We start from the raw sequence: 24,696 nt of genomic DNA, 5'->3' as shown, positions 1-24,696 counted from the left end.
GGATAGCGCCTCTTGCCGTGACATGGAAAGCCCTTCAATGACCTGGTGGGATATAAACTATTCCAGCCACGATGGGCTTTAAGCCTATATCTGCATGGCTACAAGGTGTAGAAATGTTCAGACGGGGAGTGGAGAGAGAAAGAGAGAAAGGTGGCAGGTGCAGTGGCGTCAATTTTTCAGCATGGGTGCGGTTTCACGCATTCAGTGGTCATGGTCAGAGGTTTTGAAAACAAACATTGGCTTGAGTTTTCAAATTTTAGAATCTTCAGTCTATATCATTTTTTTCTTTTAATTGTTCAAATTTGGAAGGGTGAGTTTTCTGTTAGTTGTTACATTAGTTTTCCATGATTATCTTTATGAATAACATTGATATCTCACAAATCTGCAGTTGATCAGGTTGTGTTCCATCTTTGATATTCCACTGTATTCCCAAAAAAAACAGGCTCTTGATAAACACTTGCAGGTATTAATACACAAATGGTGCTGTTGTTCAACTTGGATCAAAATGGGGAAAAAAAATTGCACAATGACAGATGGACCTGGATACATTTTTGATAGCATTCCAGTGATCCTTTGCAATTATATGGACATTTTCTGATAATCCCATGTGGTCAGAGTAATGGATTTGTTGCAGTTTTCAGATATTAATTTATTGCATGGGAATTATTTTAGACTCTGCCTGCTCTAAGCGTTCTTTCTCTCAAACTGACTTCTTCATAATAAACATCAGTTCCACTGATCTAAATTACACAAATGTCAGTTTGTCAATGTTAGGGTAGGGTTTCACTGAGACTCATTCAAAACGGAAGGAAAAAAAAAACAACCCACTTCTGATAAATTCAAGTTGACTTTTATTATGCTATTGTTTGTCTGTCTAGGGATTGTGGTCCCTCTGTCATCCACCCATCACTGTCCTGGGGGATGGTAATCCATTCTTTCCATATGCAGATAGTGACTGTTAGATTAGGCAGACCCTGGAGAGGATTATAGCTTCAGGATTTGGCCCCCATACTATTTTACCTCCTCTCAAACCCCCAACCCTGTCACCCCCACCTCCGCCCTTGCTTCCTGCCATCTTCTCTTGCCGTTCTATCCCGTCTCTCTCTCATCCCCTGGGCAAATCTCCAGTCCCTGGAGTGTGTTGGTTTCTAATTGAAGAGGTGGGGAGCAGTGAAGTTGAGCTGTAAACTTTTTTTTTTTTATCCACATTTGCATTTAACATGCACTTCCTGAATGAATCTTGATGTATCTACATGCTGACATGCACAGGCACACAGACACATGAGCATTGTGCTGAGGGTTTGTGGGTGTTGGAGTTTGTCCAATGTGTGTCTTTTAAGTCATATTTCTTGCAGTTGCCTCCCCAAATATGATATGGTAGGGATGCAGAATTCACTTGTGCATGACACGTGTATATAATTTGCATTCATTTATTTTTCATTTTTTTTTTACCAACGGTGAAAAGCTGTGGACAAATACGTCCCCACTAAAATATATATATATATATATATTTTTTTTGTTTATGCAGGCACATGTACTGTAGTTGGGCTTTTTGTTTAAAGCAGCGATGGGGTCTTAATAGTTAATATTTCTCTAACAAATTGATTTTATGTATTTTTATGGAGAAGAAAATGAGATTGGCAGTCATTTTCAATCATGTCAGTCCACTTATATTTAGTAATGGAGTTATTTGAAAGGAGCTTCACTGGCCCCATGCATTTCGTACTCATCGTGTACTGTACATAGGTTTGCGTGCATTCTGTTCCCAAGTTTTGCTTTTTCATCCACCGGTTAATTAAACATTTTGACTATAGTTCAGTGTTGATATAAAATATGTGTTGCTGTAAAAACTATATGGCATGAGGCAGTACGACTCACTAAACCTGGGAATGTGTTTTCCCAGTGAGGGAAAGCTTATCTATGGTGACGTTAAGATGGTGACTCAAATTTTGAATCAGAGCAAAAGCAGTGGCAGATTGATCGGCCACTCATGAAAACAATTCCTAAATCATGCACACTAGCCGACGGTTCATTCAGTTTCGGTGGCATTACTCAGTGTGAGGTAGTCTACTGACTCCATGATCGTGAAAGTGACAAGCCACGATGGTAAAAGAAACACCTACTTCTGTCAGACAATCACATGAGAATTATGTCATGGTGCTCCTCTCCCTGCGTTTTTTTTTTTTTTAACCAAATCGAAGGAGGGCCATTGTCACCTCTTGGTTTTCCAAAGCATAATGGGAAAGCAACAACACAGGGTGGCACAAGGCTGGTTAGGGTTGGAACTAGTAGAATGGAAAAGGGGGATTCTGTATGTCAGGTGTCCCCTGTTATGACAGCCACCCATCAAAGTCTGCGATCAGCCGAACCCCATAAACATTCAGAAACCCTTTTGTATATCACAATATCAAACACCTATTCAACATCAACAATGTTATCAAGTGTTTCAAACCTGATAACATGGTACAAACAGTGCCGTCTACACCTTTTTTAAAACATCTAAGTGGCGATGGCATATGGGAATGAAAGTGTACATCTTTTTCATAACCTCTAGATATCGGCATATATTTATAAAATTAATTTTTTTCCCCCCATTTTCCTCTACAGCTACATGTAATGTGCAATATTGACTTTTAATAATTTTTGGGGGGGTGATGCACATTATTCTTGAGAAATTATGGTAAGCAGAAATTACACTATAGAATACGTAGTAGTACAATGAGGAAATGTCCTCGCCTTCTACACTTGCTTTGTCAGGCATATGACAGGGTTATGTGGCCAACGTGTAGGTTGGCCAAAGTCTCACTGAAAATCAAATATTTTACCAGAAAACCAGCCTAAAATTACTAGTCGATTTTGGGGTGATTTCCCCCCCCCCCTTCTTCTTCTTTGGATTTCATTTCTCAGTCCAAAGCTATGGATGAAGTGCCAATGTTCACAGTCTTAGATACTGTACTGTAGGCCCTTTAATCTTTGTTGTAACAAAAACAAGTCATCAATCTGTAGTATCTGTCATCTGTAGTATATGTTGCTGTTGATTGAGTATTTGGGATTAATCACAATTTGCGTATGGCCATGACAAACTTTAAGAAACGGACTTTGACGAATATCTATTTCTAGGTAATACTGGTACCAAGTCTACTTATTCAATGTTTGGCACTTAAATGTTCTCCTATATTAGACATGATCCACATGGTGTGATGCAGTGCAGAGAGCAGAGAATTTGTTTGAACGCCCTTCTACTTCCTTCCTCATAATCATCCCTTCAGCACAACCTTCTCCTCCCCTTTTCCCCCTCCAGTTGTGAATGCTGTAATTGATATGCCACTGGCAATAAATCAGCACTGCACCAGGGTGAGCAAGGACCATTATCTGAGTGGACAGGTTTGAGGAAGTGGGAAAGAGAGAGCGATGACCCCTGCTCTCCTCACAAGAGTCAGTGGAGCCTCATCACCCGACCTAAAACACCACCAACGCCTCCTTGCAGGATTCCCACTACTGTCAAGACAAACAAAATTATCTAGGGTCAAGGGAATGACCCTTCAAGCTTTTCCCGTTTTTCCTCACTTCACTCCGTATTGCTCATTACTATTCCCAGGCAGTGACAATCCGAGGTTCTCTGTCAATGTCAGCATCCTGATACCAAATCCAGACAAATCGACCCCTTACTGCTGGTTCATTCTAATGCTTTTGTGTGATGTGATAACATCTCCTGTTCCTTTGACACGGTGGTGGCCATCCCCGAAGCCAAATATGCGTTCCTGCCTTGAACGATTGACATGTTGTTCCCTGCTTGGTGGCAGATGTGGTTTGCAGTTTGCCCTAGTGCTCTTCCCTCTGTTTCAGTCGGTAAATTGGCCACTGAAACTGAAAGTAAAAAAGGCAGTCATTACAAAAATGTTTTTGTTTTTTTTTACTGTTCACTCATTTATTATTATTCTAGCTTTAACGCCAAAATAATGTGGCAGCTTTCGAACAGCACAAATTGCCATCTGCAGTAATTTGAAAGACTTATCTTGTATTTTACTCATTTTATTAATGCAGTGGTTTGTATCTAAGAGACAATGTAGGTAGCATTCTTGAATATTTGGTAATATCATTAATGACCTTGCTTCTGCAAGTATTGTGTTCAAGTGCCTCATTCTTGGTTTCTTACTCGTGCATCGAGAACCCTAATTAAAATGCAGGACTTCCCTTTTGTTTGGGTCCTCCTGGCCCTTGCTAATAAGTCTCCCACTCATACTCCCAGTGTCTTTTGATCCATCAGCTGCCTCCACTTTAGTGACTTTTGGTTTAGTTGTTGTCATCTTTCTAAAGTGTTATTTTGAGATATACTGATACCACAGTATATTTTGGTTACCCCTGTTTTTTTACCCTCGTGATCACTTTTTATACATTGCTTGCAGGGAATACTAGCTAAACGGGTAGATAAATACTAGTTAAATGGTTAACCCTGTCAGTCCTACCAGAAATATACTTTATTTTATACATCACCTAGGAGGCCCCATAGCTCAGTGGTTAGATCATTGGTTTGGTAAACCAGGGGTCGTGAGTTCGTGTCCTACTGGGTCCTCCACTCTCCGACAGGGGCTGCGTTAGGAAGGGCATCCCGTGTAAAAACTGCCAAATATGAGCGTTCATTTGAGATGTCACCCTGTTGCGACCCCTAATGGGACAAGCTGAAACAAACTTCCTTACATCACCTGATTATGGAGATGGCCATCGCTGTAGCCTTTACATCTGGTTTCATCCAGCAACTCTGTGGACCATGCAGACATTATTAACCATCTAGTTTTTACATAATTTCGGACAGTTTTGACCGAAATTAAATTTTCCATTGTGTTTCATCACCAGAGCTATACTGGTACCCATTGTACATATTGTGTTGCAGTTGTTCCACAGCCATCAAATGTTGTATTACCAGGTAGGATGTAAAGTTCTTCCTTACTTATTACATACACTATTATACACCGTTTTCTTATTTGAGTAAAGTACCGGTTGCTTATAATGACATGGTGCTAAGCTGTTCCCACTTGATTGGGAGCCACATACGATATAAGAAATGTAGAAAATACACATGAATTCTTCTGAGATTGGTTAGCTGATGACCTGACCTTCTCTTTGATTGATTGATAGATGGGTAGCCTTGCCCCTGAGTGTCACACCATACTTGGAGCAGGAGGCAGAAACCTGGAACCCCATTAGATTATCCCCATATGGCATGGCTTTTCCCTTCCCCTTCATCTTACCTTCCTGGGGTCCGTAATGATTTTCATCTTTACTGATTTGAAGTGGTCATAAAACACTGTTTGTGTAGGCACTTTCACAGTCAAGGTGATATTGAAGGAACTGTAGTGTTTAGTTTTGTGTAATCAGTATTTCCAGGAGATCTCTGCTCAGTGGGAGCAGAATTGTCCTGTAAAAGTAGCAGCGCCACTAACGCTAAATTTCATTGAAGATGCTTATTGCTATTTCTGATGCTCCACCACTTCTTCCGTATCGTATGTCCTGTATGGAAAAGGCTTTGTGAACTAGGACAGGCCCATTTTTAGTTTTAGATTTGATGCTTGCACCCATTTATATAGCTATATACTGTAGTTATTAATAATTATGCATCGGGTAATTTTGGAAGGTCATAAAAAGCTTGATACGCAAAATCCAAAAGACTCAATATCACTGCCAGTGTGTCAATAATTACTTACAATTGGGTAGTATGTTGACACCCTTCATACAGTGACAGGAGACCTGACGATGAATTGTTTTCAGACCTAACAATGCCCACAACCATATTATCAAACATTTGCCTCCTCTGATTGAAGTTATAAAATATTACTGATTTTACTGTGGCCATTACTCATACCAGCAAGTTATATATGTACAGAGCCTTCAATAATTGGCTCATGCCTCCCCTGCTATCTTCCCTCATAATTAAATGCCAACACACATTTGCCTTCCAGACTTGATTTGATATCATTAATTCATCACGGTGGCAAATGTCACTGTCTTTTTTTCTCCTCATTTTGTCTGTTTAATTTGTGAGCCTTTCAGGCCCCTCCATGTTTGATGCATAATCGATAGGAAATGTTCCTCAGTCACTAACACTTTTTCTCTCTGCTTTCTAGGACTTGCAACACATTCCTCCATGGATGATGTTCCTGATGATGGTGTGCAATGCTGTGAATAGGACAGTGGATCAATAGAAGCGTTTGTTCCCCACTTCGTCGTCCTGTCTTTGATAAATAGTTCTCATTTGTTCCTTGACTATAGACTAAAAAGACTCAAAATTCTGACTTGGAACTCGAGTACCAGAAGTTGCACGCCTCCTCCTCTCCTTTCTCCTTTCTCCTTCCCCTCCGCCCAGGTCTTTCCTCAGGACAGCCCAAACATGTGCTCACAAGCTCGAGTAACAGTTTTCCCATTTCTGGGGAACCGGTTTACTGTGTTTGGACTTTTATTTATCATTACCTCATCCTTCTGTGGAGGCCAGCTGCAAACTTTCAAACGATTCACACCTGCAGAGTGGGGGCTTACACATTTGGCCATTCACAACAAAACTGGAGAAGTCTATGTGGGAGCTGTCAACTGGATTTTCAAGCTGTCTAGCAACCTAACTAAGCTGCGTAGCCACATGACTGGACCAGTGGTAGACAATGAAAAGTGTTACCCTCCACCCAGTGTCCAGTCATGCCCTCACGACCTGGCTCAGACACCCAACGTGAACAAGCTTCTACTCATCGACTATGCCCAGAATCGCCTCATTGCCTGTGGTAGTACTTCGCAGGGCATCTGCCAATTTCTTCGCCTGGATGACCTCTTCAAGCTGGGTGAGCCTCACCATCGGAAGGAACACTACCTGTCCAGTGTGGCTGAATCGGGTACCATGTCTGGAGTCATAATAAGCTCCCCTCATAGTCCAACAAGCAAACTCTTCATTGGAACCCCCATTGATGGCAAGTCCGAATATTTTCCGACCCTCTCCAGCCGAAAGTTGATGGAGAACGAAGAAAATGCGGACATGTTCAGCTTTGTGTATCAAGATGAGTTTGTCTCTTCTCAGCTCAAGATTCCATCTGATACTTTGTCCAAGTTTCCTGCTTTTGACATATACTATGTTTACAGCTTCAGCAGTGAACAGTTTGTGTATTATCTTACAATGCAGCTGGATACACAGCTCACTTCTCCTGATGTCAGTGGTGAGCAGTTCTTCACCTCCAAAATCGTTCGCCTCTGTGTTGATGACCCAAAATTTTACTCTTACGTTGAGTTCCCCATCGGCTGTACTAAGGACGGTGTCGAGTACCGCCTGGTCCAGGATGCCTACTTGGCCCGACCAGGCCGTCAACTGGCAAATTCTCTGGGGATCTCCGAGAATGAAGACATCCTCTTCACGGTCTTCTCGCAAGGACAGAAGAATCGTTCCAAGCCACCCAAAGAGTCAGCATTGTGCCTTTTCACCCTGAGGAGAATCAAGGAGAAAATCAAGGAAAGGATTCAGTCTTGTTACAAGGGTGATGGGAAACTCTCCTTACCATGGCTTCTCAACAAGGAACTCGCATGCATCAACTCTGTAAGTGATTTCAAATATTTTTTTATTTTACTTTCCAGCAAACTGTTTAAAGAGGGCTAATGTTAGGAAGTACAGTACATATTTCCTTATTCCAGGGGATAAAATAAAATTGTAATGCAAATTCTAACATTGTCCACCTTGAAAAGTAGTCCAAATCATGCCAATTTCGGTGATTTACTTCTGGTCTTCTTCTTCTATTCTGAGGTATTCTTACTGACTTATTTGTGTACTTACTATTATCCTTGTGACAGCTCTTTGTACTTATCTAGTGAGATGTGGTGCAATAATTTGTTATAGGAGATTGTCATTTTGGTCTTAACTGTTTCACAGCGCTTTATGAATACAATACACATGCACTTAGTTGTACACTTACAAGCCTTAAGGTTGCTTTGTTTTCTTTATGTAAATGTCATGTATAGGGACTTCCCCAAATCATCACTAATAACATTTAGTTCATTTTCAAACGAGTGTCTGTAATTCTGTTTTCTGTGTTGTATTAAGTAGACTAATGCTGCCCACCGCCGTTGCCATAGTGTAGGTCTTTGTAGATGTGGCTCAACTTTTCATTGCTGTGATGTTGTACTTCTTTAGACCGCAAACAAGTCCTAAGAGAGTGAATCAAGTATCTTGTGGTTGTAGCCAAGTTGTTTAAGATGAGATTTACCAACAGTCAATTCCGCACAATTTGCAGAATTTTTACAAAGCAGCTGTAGTGATTATTTTATTATTTTGCATCGTTAGTAGACCTAATAGTATACACTCTCATACAAGACTAGATGTCTTTCAGATCTACCTGCTGAGCCACTCTGCTCAACGTATAGCTGCTTCAAACCTCTTATATTCTCACCTGATATTAAAGACCCTTTAAAGTTATTTCACTGATTTGTTTCCAAATAGTTGTGAAAAACCACGAATAATTGACGGCTCTTATAATTGCCTAAGAAAAAAAAAACGGGATTAAATGACAACTTATTGCCAATATGTGGTTTCTGTGGGAGGGGGGGGTAGGTCAACCCCCCCACTGTACATTGTTTGAAAATGTGGTGAAAACATCTGCAAAGACTGGAAACAATTTATTATTGCATTGTTGAGCTATTGCATTGAAGCTGTTTTTACCATTTCAGATGTCCGATGGAGTTAAAACCATGCCCAATTATGCACTTTGGCTTTCTGGAATTAGTTGGTCCTCTCCCACTATATATGACATAGTCAGCTGTCCCCTTGCTTGCTAACCATCTAGCCCGCTACACTGCTATGTTATGTAGAACAACGCGACACAGACTGATTGAGCTGGTGACTTGTAGGATAAGGCTGAAGACTGTCAGTGGTCCACAGGTTTGTCAACTGGCGGACTTCCAGGCTATCCGGTGGGGTTGGCATCATTCAATAAGTCAATGCCTTAAACCTACTTGATTGGCATCTGAAAAATCAGTGGGCCCTGTTTTACACCCCATCAGCGTCCGGTAGCCAGGAAGAGTCTCTATATTTCACGAATTTGTTGCCTCATTTTTTCATTCAAATTTGCCAGGGTTGTTGACAACTATCTTTGCTGTGGTGTGTCAGATTTACAAGATTTTATTTTCACTTTGCAAGGACTTTTTGTATGCATAACTCTGCCAACACCTGTTTTGATTAGCCAGCAATTGTGCTTTTAGAAACCATTCAATTCAGCCCTGCCAAATGCTCTCTTACAGTCCATTTTAATTAAAATACTGATTTTGTTTTTTTGACCCCCTCTAAAGGCCAGTGTCTTTCATTTCCAACAGAAGCCCTTCACTAAACCCACACTCTGTTGCCTAAGAGGAAAATGCTCTGTCATAACCCATCTTTTTACCGTCGTCCATTTGTGTGTGTCCAGTTGTTTTGTTCAGTAGCGCAGGTGATGTGCAGGTCCTAGCCAAGGCCTAGTCTCCTCCTATTCTCTATCTTCATCATCAAAGCTTTCTTATCTGATTTACTGTCTTCTGTGCTTGAAATACTTTGTTATATCTCATCTGCTGCTCCCCATCCATTTTGCTTCTCAGAACCATCTTGGTCACCTATTAGGTTTATAGTCACTCAAAGTTATTATAACTCTGTATATCAGGGGTGCCCACACTTTTTAGCCACAAGATTAAACTTTACAACGAGCCGGGGGTAAGATGTATCGCCACGACTGCCATAGAGAAAACAAGAGACAGATGGTAAATCGGAGGCCAGCCTACTGGAACACGGCTTTATGTGGACATGCACAGTGACATGTCAAAATAGGCTAGGATTGGTCAAACCGTCAGTCAATTGACGCATGCAATTTATGTATTGGCCACACCTGTATCAAGTGATGAGATGGATAATAGGTTAACGCCTTTAAACATTTTTTGGGGGGCATGCCGTCATGTGATCAACCAAAACTCCCTCGATCGATGGTTGATCGCGATCCACACATTGGGCACTCCTGCTGTATATAATTAATATTCTATATGAGCTGGCTATGATGATGAGGATGTAAGATGAACAGTATGGCTAAGCTGCTTGACAGTACCAAGGCTTGAGGGTGAGCCTCAGGTTATTGATGCCTGATCCATTGCCCCTTAAGCAGTGATGTGATGTCAGCTAACCACCACTGACTGGTGACCATAGCCTGAGTACGTGGAGTGAAAGAAAATCAATCTTAATCTGACCTCTCATGAATGGCAGATAAACTTCTAAGATGCAATAATTTAAATGTCGGTTTAACTGTTGGGTTTGTCCCCATCCAAATTCTATAGAGGTATGAGTGTGAAGTAGGAAAGAGTAAGACAAATAAATAATTGATTGTTTCAATTCATTGTTAATCCATGAACTCTATAGCCCCACTCGATATTGGTATTATATTGGTATATTGGTATTGATATTGGACATAACAAAGCAAGTTAAGAATCTGTTGTATTTGAAACTCTTTGTACTAGTCCAAAATTACAATCCAACTAATAAAAAGTTGAGTTTGATTATTTGAAAACGCATCTATTGAACCAGTTAGAGCGCACATTTTGACTTAGGACCGATGTGTTTTATCTCTGTCACCATACGGAAATGTTTTTATTTTAAAATATCTACTTTAACGAGGAACCTTTGCCGTAGCTTGGCCACAGATAGGATGGTTTGTTTTTGGCTGGTCGACAGGGCCATAAATCCTCACTGACTGGAAAGTGCTGCGTTTCTTGCTAGCCTGCTGTTACCTCACTACTATCGCATGCTCTGTTGGATCAACATCCATCCATTAATCCATCCATTTTTTTGAGCTGCATATCCTCACAAGGGTTGTGTAAGTTCTGGAGCCTATCCCAACTATCTTCGGGCACAAAGGCGGGGTACACTCTAAACTGGTTGCCAGCCAATCGCAGGGCACACATAAACATCCAAGCATTTGCATTCATATTTACACCTATGGGCAATTTAGAGTCTTCATCTAATGCATGTTTTTGTTTTATTTTCCATCAGTTGACAGAGAACACATCTGAGTCTACCAGCAATGATGGTACAATATTTTTTCAATAATAAGGGTCACAGGAGTGCTGGAGCCTATCCCAGCTGTCAAGGTGCAGGAGGTGGGGGTACACCCTGAACTGGTTGCCAGCCAATCGCAGGCCACATGGAGATAGACAACCATTGGCACTCACAATCACAGCTAGGGACAATTTAGAGTGTCCAATTAATGTTGCATCTTTTTGGGATGTGGGAGGAAACCGGATTGCCCGGAGAAAACCCACGCAGGCACGGGGAGAACATGCAAACTCCACACAGGCGGGGCCGGGATTGAACTCTGGACCTCAAGACTGTGAGGCTAACGCTTTCCACCTGCCCCACCGTGCTGCCAATTTAGATTATATTAGATTATTATAATTATAATATCCAATATATAATAATTAAGCTTGTTGTGTTTGCGTCTCACTCACATCCTCACAACTTCAAATGTGCTTTCAAACTCCTAAAAATGTTGCGTACAACTGCATTTGACTGAGCGGTGTGGGCAAGCTGTTTAGCTTGACCCTGTGTTACGGCGGTGCAAAGGGCAGGCCAGGGAGGAGAGTAGGAGGCCTACACAGCTGTGAAATGCACACACATGATTGATGACCCTTGAGCTCCATTAGTCCCAGTGTGGCCTTCCTATTTGTGCCGCATCATAATTTCTGGCCTCTGGTCATCATTAAGATATGTTTATGGGTACAGAGAGATGGTGGCTGAGTTCTGTTACCTGAAATGTTTGGTCTTTGAAATGGCTATTGCATGAACGTCACTACCACCTATATGCTGCTATGCTACCGAGCTACGTATATTGTCTCATATGTATGAGTATAGTCGTAATTGTTTGACTGTCCCTGAGCTTTATTACTAAACCTCTGACCTTTTCCTTGGTTTAATGTGGTGTTCCAGCGGATCAATACAAACCAGTTTCAATGACCAAGAGCAAGAAAGATTGTTACAAAGTTAGTATAGGTCAATAAAGGAAGAGCCAAAAAACCCAAAACCAAACAAAAGATAAAAAATTGAGTTGAGCAAAGAAAAAAAGCAACATTGTGTGGGTAGAAAAGGAGAGAGGGATGTTAGATGTGGGCGTCCATATAGGGAGAGAATCTTGACTCCTAGTCTGAAAAGCGGTGAGCAAATCTACATTCAGACTCAAGGGAGAAAAGACATTTGTAATAAAGTGAGGTGGAGATTGTGTGGATAGTAAACAATTAAAGCAAGTCATGGATACTCATTGAAATGTGCTATAAAAGTGTTGTTAATTATTACCTGTCATAAGTTCATATATCAATCCACCAGAGAAACCGTCATTATCGGCAGGCCATTGCTTCATGTTTATTTTTTGTTGAGTGGGCCAGCTGTTCAGTAGCAGTGTCAAAGGTTATATTTGATTCCCCACCAAAAAACGTCATATTATCGTTTGTAAACTGGAACCAATTATATGCGCATTTCTTTGGCTTCTGCATGTGCAAAACACAATGGCTAATTGTATTCTTCTCACTACAATTAGATATTTTTAGTTCAGCTCGAGTAACCCAGAAACTGTTTCCTTATGTTATTCCAGACAATCCAACAGTGGTTCTTTGAGACTCGTTCTTAACCTTGTTAAAGCCATCATGACGTATATCATTTAATGGGTGTAACTGAGTTGTAGACTGTGTATTACACAAGCCTATTCTAATTGTATACCCAGGATGAATGTGTGTAGGCAGAAGTGTTTAACTAATTTGTCTTGATTAATTGAGCGAGAGTTGATGAGCATAGTTAATTGGCTGTCTAAATGAGGTGAGCTAGTCGAACATAAATTGTGCAGGTGCCCTTTTATATTAATGTTGCTATTGGTTCACCTTTCAGGTTAATTTTGGGTGAAAGTGGATTTTGTCATTTACACCAAATCAACTGATTTTCATTTGTGTGTGGATGGCTGTGCGAAAGAGCATGTGTGTGAGCCAGACATTGTCAAAGCCACTCTGGTCTGTACTCAAGCCTTGTTCTCATCTCATTATTAAAGGATATTAGAAAAGCTTTTGGAAGAGACATCATGCAGCTAGTGTGTGCGAGCAGCTCATTTCTTCATGTTGTTTGACCTTTCAGTCTATTTCTCTGAGGAGAATTTAGCTCAACAAATCCCCTTCCCTCACCACAGTCTAATGATACTAATTGTCAATGTAATTGTCTATTGATCTGCCGTGTGTGTGTGTGTGTGTGTGTGTGTGTGTGTGTGTGTTGTGTGTGTGTGTGTGTGGGGTGATGGTAGTGGTGGTGTCTTGCTTACATCATTATCACGAGTAATTAGAAAATCTGGGCCAGGCAATGAGCCTGCAGTGCTGACATATTCAGCTGTTTTCAAATTGCTTAGATGTATACCACGTTAGTTCATTTTTATCTTTTACACACGTGAGGGCTTGATCGGAGGCCCTGTAGCTCAGTGGTTAGAGCACTGGTTAGTAAACCAGGGGTTGGGGGTTCGTATCCCACTGGGGCCTCCACTCCCTGAGAAGGGTTGCGTCAGGAAGGGCATCCAGCGTAAAAATTGTGCCAAACATATATGTGCGTTCATCTGAGATGACACACTGTGGCGACCCTGAAAGGGACAAGCCGAAAGAAACTTTAGAGGCCCCGTAGCTCAGTGGTTAGAGCACTGGTTTGGAAAACCAGCGGTTGTGGGTTCAAATCCCACTGGGGCCTCCACTCCCTGAGAAGGGTTGCGTCAGGAAGGGCATCCGCTGTAAAAATTGTGCCAAACATATGTGCGTTCATCTGAGATGACACACTGTGGCGACCCCAAAAGGGACAAGCCAAAAGAAACTCTCACACACGTGAGGGATTATTTTGTTGAGAATATGATCAGACTCTCTATCTTCTTTTCCTTTCGGTCAACGCAATCTTTCATCCTTTTCCATGTCTGCCCATCTGCTGGATCCAATCAATGTGTTCCCTCATGACATCCATCAATCTCTTTTTGGTCTTGCCTCTTCGAAGAGCTCTTCGCTCTTGCCTGGGAGTTCCATCCTCATCATCTTTCTCCCAATATCCTCACTCTCTCCTCTGGATGTGTCAAAACCATCAAATTTCCTCCAAAAGATCTAACCTTAGCTGCTAATTTGTAATCCTGTTCAACCTGCTCACTCCTAGACAGAACCTCAAGATCTTAGTTTCTGCCACCTCTGCCTCCTGTTGTCTCTTCAATGCCAGTCTCTTATACGTACATCATGTCTCTTTACACTTTGCTCTTCCGAACAGAGACTCTTCTGTCATATTACACACCTGAAAACCCCCGCTACCTGGTTCAACCGGCTTTGACCCTTTTTTTCACCCTTGCTCAGGACTGTTAACCCCAAGTAATTTGTCCTCCACCCTTGCTATCTCACTTCATCACCCATTTTTTTCTTCACCGACATGTCCATTACAGTCTGTACCAATCTCAACATTCTCAGTCTGAGATGCTCTAAACTACCCCGGCGGCCTCCATCCAGAATTTGTGTGTGTGAGAGAGAGAGAGAGAGAGAGAAGAGAGAGAGAGAGAGAGAGAAGAGAGAGAGAGAGAAGAGAGAGAGAGAGAGAGATAGAGAGAGAGAGAGAGAGAGAGAGAGAGATATCGAGAGAGAGAGAGATCTCTCTCTCTCTCTCTCTCTCTCTCTCTCTCTCTCTCTCTCTCTCCTCTCTCTCTCTCTCTCTCTCTCTCTCTCTCTCTCGAGAGAGAGAGAAAATGAAATGTTTAACTTTTTATTTATGGGCACACTTTTATCAAATTGTGTTTTTTGTTCTGTAACAGATGAGTCTGCTTTGGTGGGTTTACTGTATATATTTTTTTTAAATCTTGGGACTGTATGGTTGTGAACATGTGTAATGTGTATATTTTTTCCTCTATAAATACAATATAATATATAAAAGTAAGTTTCTTTCAGCTTGTCCCTTTCGGGTTCGCCACAGCGTGTCATCTCAGATGAACACACATATATGTTTGGCACAGTTTTTACGCCCGATGCCCTTCCTGACGCAACCCTTCTCAGGGAGTGGATGCCCCAGTGGGATACAAACCCAGAACCCCTGGTTTACCAAACCAGTGCTCTAACCACTAAGCTACGGGGCCTCAAATACAATGTGATATATACACCATATTAAGTATTTAATGTCACAAGGTTTCTCACAATATATACTTCCAAAGTTGTCATTGACCTGAAAATTCCACCTAATGTTGGGAACAACCTAAGTAGTCCAGAGATAGAGTGCAAAGAAAGTACCGTATTTTCCAAACTACAAAGCGGACAAGATAATAAGGTGGTCCACTGTGTATCATTCCCCCCATACATTAACCGCACCAGACCATATGCCACAAGTATATACCGTACGTATCTGTCTTCTTCCTTTCCTTTCGACATGTCCCGTTAGGGGTTGCGACAGGGTGTCATCTTTTTTTTTTTTCCATCTAAGCCCATCTTGGGCATCTTCCTTTCTAACATCCACTGTCCTCATGTCCTCCCTCACTACATCCATCAACCTTTTCTTTGGTCTTCCTCTCACTCTTAAGCCTAGCTGCTCCATCCTCAGCACCCTCCTACCAATATACTCACTCTCGCCTCTGAACATGTCCAAACCATCTAAGTCTGCTCTCTAACCTTGTCTCCAAAACATCCAACTTTTGCTGTCTCTCTAGTGAGCTCATTTATAATCTTATCCATTCTGTTCAATCCAAGTGAGAACCTCAGCATCTTCCTTCCTGCCACCTCCAGCTCTGCTTCCTGTTGTTTTTTCACTGCCACTCTTTTCCGTACATCAAGGCTGGCCTCACCACTGTTTTATAAACTTTGCCCTTCATCCTAGTGGAGACTCTTCTGTCACGTAGAACACCAGACACCTTCTGCCAACTGGACCTGTTTCCTTGTGAAATTAAATATTCACACGGAAAGACTTTTTAAATATTTATGTACCTTGTTTCCAAACTGTGACTGTAACATAGCAGTTAAATGGCTTGAACATAACAGAAAGCTGATTGTTTTTATTCCTCCTCTTCCTGTTTGATGCAACCACTAAAGTTATCATCTTCAGTATCGGAGTTGGAGAGCCTCAAAGTCTCCGTCACACACCATTTCAATCCCTCTGTTGCTCTCAATGTCGTTTTTGTCTCAAGAGACCGCTGACGTTGTGCTGTTCTCCTCACTTAGCAGTCCAGCCTTTCAAAATCCGTTGGTGATGGTTAATTCTTTCACACTGCTCCATGCTTTTAAGAGTCACTGGCAGACTTCAGAAAAAGATGACCTTCACATGTGGACAGTTTTTGTGAAAGATTTTAAATTGAATTAAAAATCGTTTCTGTTCATGCGTGTCGTGCTATGTTTTGCTTTGAGTGCACCAAAAACTAGCGGTCTTCTTCTATGCACACTCAAGGTAGCATCGTCTTCAACGCAGGCTGAAAATAATGTCTTCTTCTATGAATGCTCAAGGTAGTTTCATCTTCTGCGTGCTTTTGATGTAGATTCTTCTTCTACGCTTGCTGAAGCAAAAATTTTTTTACACAATGGAGGTGTCTGCACATGCCCAAAACAACTGCATTATATGGAACAGCCGTGTTTTAAATGTTACGTTTGAACAAGTTATTGTTGTACATTTAAACCACATTATAACCACAACAACAAAAAAATCAACATCTCTTCAGGCTCATCAGTCTCGTCTAATACACACAACGTTTGAGGAGAAATGGCACTGCCCAAAAAACTCATCCTAAAAACATCATACCAACTGATGTTTGAAGACGGACCACGATGGCGTGGGGCTGCTTTTGAAAGTGGCACTTGTAAAAGTTTAGACTTTGCAACGATCTGATCGGGTTGATCGGTATCGGCCGATAACCATTTTATGTTGATTGGATTTAATGTCATTCACCGGTCCGTTCAATGGTATCATTGATCAGTTACCCAAAAGACATTTACTTCCCGGAGGCATACTGTACAGTATATTTTAATCCAGAAGCTAGTTTATTTTAACCCTCGTCTTTTGACGTGGTCTCATACATCTCTGACCAACAAGACAATTATTTAAAAAAACAAATATGTCAGCGGCGTGAGATAGACAACTGTTTCGAGACATACATGTAATGCCTGGATCAAACTACAAGACAAATTTCAAGACAATTTTGCATGATTGCACTTTGAATAAAATTTTGCAATAAAATTTTAAATTACAACAGCACTGCATCCCATTTTTTACAATGACTGGACTTGATTAATTAAATTGGAACGTTGTGTTAAAAAAACAAAACAAAACACAAAATACAATGTTTGGCAAATCATGTTCAACCTATATTTAATTGAATACACAACAAAGACAGGATATTTAATGTTCAAATGGATAAGCTTCGTTGTTTGTCACAAATAATCATTAACTTATAATTTTATGGGTGCAAGAAATGGTGGGAAAGGGTCTTGTTTCGGTCTGCACTTCAGCCAGAGCAGTCTAATACCCACAGTCTTTTACTTGTCATCTTTGGCGCGTAGAACACGACGTCCACAAGTTCCCAAAACAATTTGATAGGTGGACTGGTTGATCCACTTTGCATCAATCCATCTTTGATGAGCTCGGGCCCAATGAAGCCGGCGGCATTTCTGGGTATTGTTGATAAATAAATGTTTTTTACTTGGCACAGTCGAGTTGCTCTTATGGATGTAGCACTGAACTGTATTTACTGGCACTGGTTTTCTGAAGTGCTCCTGTGCTTACATGCAGTATTTCTCCAGATTCTTTGAACCTTTTGATAAAATTATGGACCGTAGATGAAGAAATCGCTAAATTCCTTGGAACTGTACATTGAGGAACATTGTCCTTATAAATGTTTGAATATTTCCTCACACACCTGTTCATAAAGAGGTGAACCTTGGTGCATCTTTTCGAAAAATCTGCCATCAACTTTGGGGATGATGAAAATGAAACAAGGGTGGACATTGTAGCATGACAATGATCAAAAAACACTGCCAAAGAAACTCAAAAGGAAAAAAATAAGGGTGATAGCCTTGCACCCAATCACCCGACTTGAATCCAATTGAAAATGCATGGAAGGAACTGAAACTCAGTTCCATAAAAAAAGCCCACGGAACCTTCAAGATTTGAAGCCTGCTTGTATGGAGAAATGTGCCAAATTCACACCAGAGCAGTGCATGCTAGTAGTCTCTCCACACAGGAGGCGTCTTGAAGCTGTCATTGCAAACAAAGGCTCTTGTATAAAGTATTACATAAATACTAGTTGCCGTGTTCATTACTTTTTCTCTGTCATTTCACATTACACACATTAATTTCTGATCTTATTTGTTCTACTTTCTTTGTATATATGAATACCTTGGGTTGTTCCCAACATCTTTTGAAATTTTCATGTCAAATAGTACCTTTGGAAATCTGAGAAAAATGGTGACACTTTAAATACCCATTTCAGCCGCTGTGCATACAAGCTATGTTATTTTTCCCGATTTTCTCTGAAGTCGCTTACATTTTGGTATAGATTCTGAATAGAACAGAATAAATATTGACAAGTTTTAGAAGCTGGTTTCCATAGAACCTAGAAATTTTTGCTGCTCATACATAAATATGGAATTGTCAACACTCAGAATTATTGATCCATTAGATCATTTTTTTATGTCATTTGAACAAATTATAGTCAAAGATGTGAGATTCACTCTGAGCAACCTTTAGCAAGCCACAATTTGAATTTGACCTGTTAATCACAGTTTTCCATAAAATGTCACGGAAATCACTTTAATAATACTGGTTTCCACAAACACATGCGCATCAATGTTATTTGCATCACAGATTTTCAAATTCCGAAGTCAGAGTTACATTATTAATATGTAGTGCTTTACTATTAGGTGCAGAGTTTTCCCCTGCAATAAATCACTGAAAGTGCTTGTTGTAGCAAACAAACTGCCGCATCTCTTGAAAAACAAGCATTTTTTTTTCTCCAGGTTCAAGGCTCCGAGTGAGACTTCTGGGTAATTTATGAGGTGGACTCTCCCACAATTCTTCACTCTCTTATGCACACTCAGGTGAAGGCAACTGCGTCTTGCAACCTAGAGTATTCCTCAGTGTTTGTATGTCTGATGTGCAGTTGTAGTGTAAAAACTTTTATCTGGTAGAAACACACTGTGAGAGGCTGCAGGGGAACTGACCCTGTGTTTGCCAGCAAATAATTAATTTCCTTTAAAAATAGCACAAAGACAGACAAACCCTCACAGAAGAGATTTTTTTTGTGTATGTAGCTTCATTAGCTACACTTATCATGCTACTGGGTTACCTGTTATGATTGTCAAAAGACCGGTCAGAGAAGGGTGTGATTGTAATTTTTTTTGGTTTCTTTTTTTACCAAATGTTTTGCTGTCTCACAAATGGAACACTGTGCACAGTATGAGTCCTCTCTATTTATTCAAAGAAATGTTTTTACTGCAGTTTCAGTCTTTTTAGGTAGTTTATTAACACACTGACCAAAACTGAGGAAGAACAAGGTTTTTTTTTCTGTCCATATTTCTTTACTGCATCATAGGTAATCATCATTACATACTTTGTTGGCCTACACAAGTCCCATGCTTTTCCTTTAAAAGGAGGTCACATTTGAGGCTGGCACGATGTTTTCCTGCCCATATTTTACTAACATGAAATGTTAAAGAAATAGCGATTTCATTTTTTGGCACGGGTCAGCCTGCATACATCGGTAATCAGCCAGTGTTATTGTTGGCTGTTTATTTGTATACGGGTTTTGTGCCATGTGGAAAACTGCATTTTATAGGTGTCTAGTGTGAAGTGAGTACAAACAGATCCTTCCAAGAAAAAGCGCAGTAGTGACCATTTTCCAGAAACATGTCTAACCAACGATCACGCATCATTAGTCAAATGTATACCGAATTATGGGTAACAATGTCATCATTACGTCCTTCAATCTAGGGCCCCAGGCGTTATGAAGCCCATCTGAGCTATTTTGGGCCAAGAGGCACAGTACACTCTGAATTGGTCCAGCCAATTGTAGGGCAAATTTAAAAAAGCTACCATTCACACTCACATGCACACCTTTAGGCAATGTGTAGTCTGAACTTAACCTACCGTGCATGTGTTTGGGATGAAGGAGGAAACCAGAGTACCCAGAGAAAACCCACCCATCCAGGGAAAGAACATCCAAATTTCACACAGTCAAGGCTGGATTTAAGCCTGCATCCTCAGAACTGTGTGGCAGATGTGTAAAGCACCCACTAGCTAAATCATCCATCCATCCATTTTCTGAGCCGCTTATTCTCTCAAGAGTCTCAGTAGTACTGGAGCTGATCCCAGCTATCTTTGGGCAGGAGGTGGGGTACACCCTGAACTGGTTGCCAGCCAATGGCAGGGCACTCACAATCATACCTACGGGCAATTTGATATCATGTTTAATGAATTCTATACTTGTGATGTACTATAGTTTCTCAAATAATAATACATTAAGTGCTGTGAAAGTTCACTACAGCTAGTGGCACTACAGAATTCTGTAGCAAAAGCTTCAAACCAGTTCAACATCGACATGAAAACAAGTCAGGATTAGAACAAAGATAAAGAACAATCTATCAGGTAGTGATTAGAAGAAAGATAGAGAACAATCTAGGTTAGTATGCCATAGATAGTTAGGATTTATCCATGAGATGCAAGATGAAGAATGAATGTTCTTGGCCACTATATGAAGAAACCCACAACTATGTAACCCACAGTTCACTGTAATGCACACTCTGATGCACACACGGAATATTCCTTTCCTGTGTTTGTAAAACCCCACTGTTCAACTCAGCAGCAGGCTGTTGGCTTAACTCTTTCATCCCTGCTGGTTGTTTTGCGTCCTTGAAAACACAGCGGAACCATAAATATGGTCTCCCATCAGTAGCAGACCACACAGGATCATATTCTTTTCCATATTGAAAGTTCTTTTTTTAACTCGAGTTGTGTGTGATAGTTAACTTATTTTGTATAATGGAATGTTACAAAAGCCTTAATTAAGCAATATTACTTAAACAGAGAACTGTAATCTGCAAACGTGGGTATGAGGAAAAGCTGACACATTATTGATCAGTGGATTACATAAAATAACCCTGTTAATGTCTTCCCTTGGGATGTGATGTCTTGTCGCATTTGTGTGAATGTTGTGCACAAGTCTGGGTGTTTATGGTGTTGAGTAAATTGTGGACTGATGGGGTGCTTTCCCTGTGACTATCCATCCATCCATTTTCATTGCCGCTTATCCTCACGAGGGTCGCAGGGAGTGCTGGAGCCTATCCCAGCTGTCAACGGGCAGGAGGCGGGGTACATCATGAACTGGTTGCCAGCCAATCGCAGGGCACATAGAGACAAACAGCCGCACTAACAATAGAGACAAACAGCCGCACTAACAATCACACTTAGGGGCAATTTAGTGTCCAATTATTGTTTCATGTTTTTGGGATATGGGAGGAAACCGAAGTGCCCGGAGGAAACCCACACAGACACTGGGAGAACATGCAAACTCCACACAGGCGGGTCTGGGATTGAACCTGGGACCTTAGAACTGTGAGGCCAACACTTTACCTACTGAGCCACCGTGCTGCCCTCTCTGTGACTATATAGGTAAAAATGTTTGTCGTCAATTTGTAATATGGAGACAATAAAATTTGGCTTGTTGAAATGTATGCACACACAGAGAAGGGCTTACTGGCTGTCTATTGCCTTTTTGTTTGGAAAGAAATAGTTGAGAAGTAGAATTTGTTTGAGAAAAGAGCTGCTTATGTCTCACTTACTTGAACACACAGCCATAAATATCCATCGATATCCGAGTCTTGTATTCATTTGCACCATGAAAGAGAACTGCTGAATTTAGAAAACCATTGATTTTACAACACACATTCACATTTTGACTCCACAGAGAATGAATGATATAGATTTGGGAGGAAGTGCTGAAAAGACTTGTGTAGTGGAAGGGCACAATGAGACCCCAAGTTTAGTTACTTCACCAGCTGGAAAGAGAGAGGAAGTAAAGGGAAAGTAGAAAAAACAGACTATAGATGTATTGATGGAGCAGTGTTCTGCTCCAGGCCCTTTAGTCAGATTGAGAAGGTAAGGGTAGGGGTGTGCTATCTTTCTCCTCTGTGGATCAATGAGATGATGTAGTGATAAGACTGTGGCTTACAAAGGCATTTACACACTCTCAATGTGCATGTGTAAGATGAGTGTTCTTACTACCTTCCTCAGAAGACTTTCATTAATGCACACAGACACCTCTTCACAGCTTATCTGTTTATCAATCAAATGTCTTGTTTGACAAACTTTTTTTCCCCCACTTATTCGTTATATGGACATGTATGGAAGTCACCAAACTCAAAGCTTTGTGGGCCACGCTGGAACAACAAAGCCATTTCATTTCTAATCTTTTCTTGGGGCAGAATGGTGGATCACCAGTTAGTAGATTTGCCATGCACTTCTTAAGACCCAGGTTCAAATCCGCCTCACCTGTGTAGAGTTTGGATTTTCTCCAAGTACTCAGGTTTCCTCCTACATTCAAAAAATATGCATGGTACGTTAATTGAAGACTCTAAATTGTGAGTGTAAATGATTCTCTATATGTCCCCTGCAATTGTCTGCCAACCATTTCAGGGTGTGTCGTCCTTAACGCCTACAGTTGGCAGAGCTAAGTGCTGGCACACCTGCGTCTCTAGTGAGGAGAAGTGGCACAGAAATTGGATGGATGGATCCTTGCTTGTTTTTTCACATAAAATAAATTTAAAAGCAACAAAATGTGGCGATATGCTTTTCATTGGACAGCAATCTTACATGACTGTGTGCGAGCACACTGTTTGAAGCGTCAATATGGGTCAGTGGAGTGCCCAGGGTGATAGTCTCTCCGTGACACTGGAAGGCTCCAGATATTGTCACATTGTCAACAGCATGTCTGAGCATTTCACATTATGCTTCAGCATGGTGGGGGTGTGTCTTGAAGGGTGAAAAAAAAGAGTGCAGAATGGGGCACATTTGACTGGGGCACTTAATCAAAGAAAGTTGATAGTTTAAGTGCAACGAGTAAATACCTCTTTATACTTCCGCGTGTGGCGACTGCGCTGACATCCCTGCGGTTCTCCTGTGCATAGTTTGCCTTTATACTCCAACGCAACCCACATGCTCAATTTTGAAAATGTGCTGCCGTTGTTCTCCAAGAAAGAGCTGTCGGTATAGCTGGTATTTCCTCAGCACATTTTGGTCATTTCCGGTAGCCGTTTTTACTTTCCATTTCATAACAATGACCAAAAGAACCACAATGGTGACTGTGAAACAATATCTGCTTCAACAAATGGACCAGAATGACCAGATGATACGTTTAATTATGCTGCAAAATCGCTCAAGAAGGCGGTGAGGTAGGTGATGTGTCAAGCCACAAGAAACAGTTAGTACGTCATAACAGCATGTGACTAAAATGGACCAATCATGAGATGCTTCCTCCGCTCAGAAACTTTTTGACGTGTGCGCAGCAGGTTATGCACAAGCTATGCAGAGGGGCTGGGCAGGGCAATGCGTAGGTCATGTGATGCAATGTGGGCGTTGTCGACCCCACACCCGCGTGAGTATAAAGTGGCCTTTACATAAGCCTATTCTGCTCTCCTAAAGTTTCTCTTTACCTTTTGTTTTCAGGTGTGTCTTGCAGGTGGTATTAGAGACAAATTGTCAAATCCGTAGAATGAAAGGTGTAATACATTAGTGCTGCAACAAATACCGAAATGTTTCACGTGCTTCAAATACAAAAAATGAATTTTCTCTGCTTCAGGATCTTTTTACATTTTTTTCATTCATTCACTGCTAATTTGATTGAGTTTGATACTCTTATCACTAATTCTACGTGTATGTCTGTAAGAAGGCGGGTGGGAGTGAGTAGTGTGACGTAAGTTTAAAGGCGTCTTTATACTCGAGCAGTCGATAGCCGCCACCCGCGTTACATCACGTTGCTTTGGGTCTATGCAACGCTTCAAGTGCACACAACAATAATTGTTGCTGCGAATGGAATGCCTTGAAGATCATCTCTTGTGATTGGTCCATTTTCGTCACATGCTGTGATGACGTTCCCTGTTTCCCTTGGTTTCCCATTAAATACCAGGTGTCACGACACCACCTGGCTTGGATGAGAACTGCAGCACAAAATGTAAAGGCAAACTGTGCATAGGATAGCCTCAGTGAACTCAGCGCGGTCGCTGACTGCGCAACTTTCTTTCTTTCGGCTTGTCCCGTTAGGGGTTGCCACAGCGTGTTATCTTAAATGAACGCTCATATTTGTTTGGCACAGTTTTTACGCTGGATGCCCTTCCTGACGCAACCCATTTTGGGGAGTGAAGGCCCTAGTCAGAAACAAACTATAAAGCCTTAAGGAAAAGTCAACCCATCAATAGCCTTTTTTAACAGATCATGGGCAAAACTATATGAGGAAGATTCTGTACTTATTGTTTGTATTTTTAGCCAGAACTGTTTAATTCTCCCCGTAAAAAACTGACATCATGTGGGGAGTCATTTTCTCATTGACTATAGTCACTTTTTGAAGAATACGTATAGTCGCAAAAGGGTTGGAAAAGTTACTAAATAGTGATAGGCCAGGGATGACTGCTTTTGTAAGTAGTTAGTTCCTCTTTGTTGAC

At 41.1% G+C, this 24,696-nt stretch overlaps 1 protein-coding gene and 1 non-coding gene across 4 annotated transcripts in view; both read left to right on the top strand.

The window, feature by feature from the left end:
* Positions 1 to 24,696, top strand: part of LOC133507217 (plexin-A1-like) — a 215,625-nt gene that overhangs the window by 34,992 nt on the left and 155,937 nt on the right. For all 3 annotated transcript variants that reach the window (XM_061832037.1, XM_061832035.1, XM_061832036.1), the window contains exon 2: positions 6,123 to 7,567. In XM_061832037.1, coding sequence (XP_061688021.1) covers positions 6,386 to 7,567 — 1,182 coding nt within the window. In that variant the 5' untranslated portion in view covers positions 6,123 to 6,385. The remainder of the gene's footprint in view (positions 1 to 6,122; positions 7,568 to 24,696) is intronic.
* On the top strand, positions 13,669 to 13,741 carry trnas-gga (transfer RNA serine (anticodon GGA)). The gene has a single exon. It is a non-coding gene; the product is annotated as a tRNA-Ser (tRNA).

Source organism: Syngnathoides biaculeatus, chromosome 10 (genome assembly GCF_019802595.1).
Source record: "Syngnathoides biaculeatus isolate LvHL_M chromosome 10, ASM1980259v1, whole genome shotgun sequence".
Classification (NCBI taxonomy): Eukaryota; Metazoa; Chordata; class Actinopteri; order Syngnathiformes; family Syngnathidae; genus Syngnathoides; species Syngnathoides biaculeatus.
The sequence above is the reverse complement of the archived record's forward strand: the minus strand, read 5'-3'. Positions and strand labels throughout refer to the sequence as shown.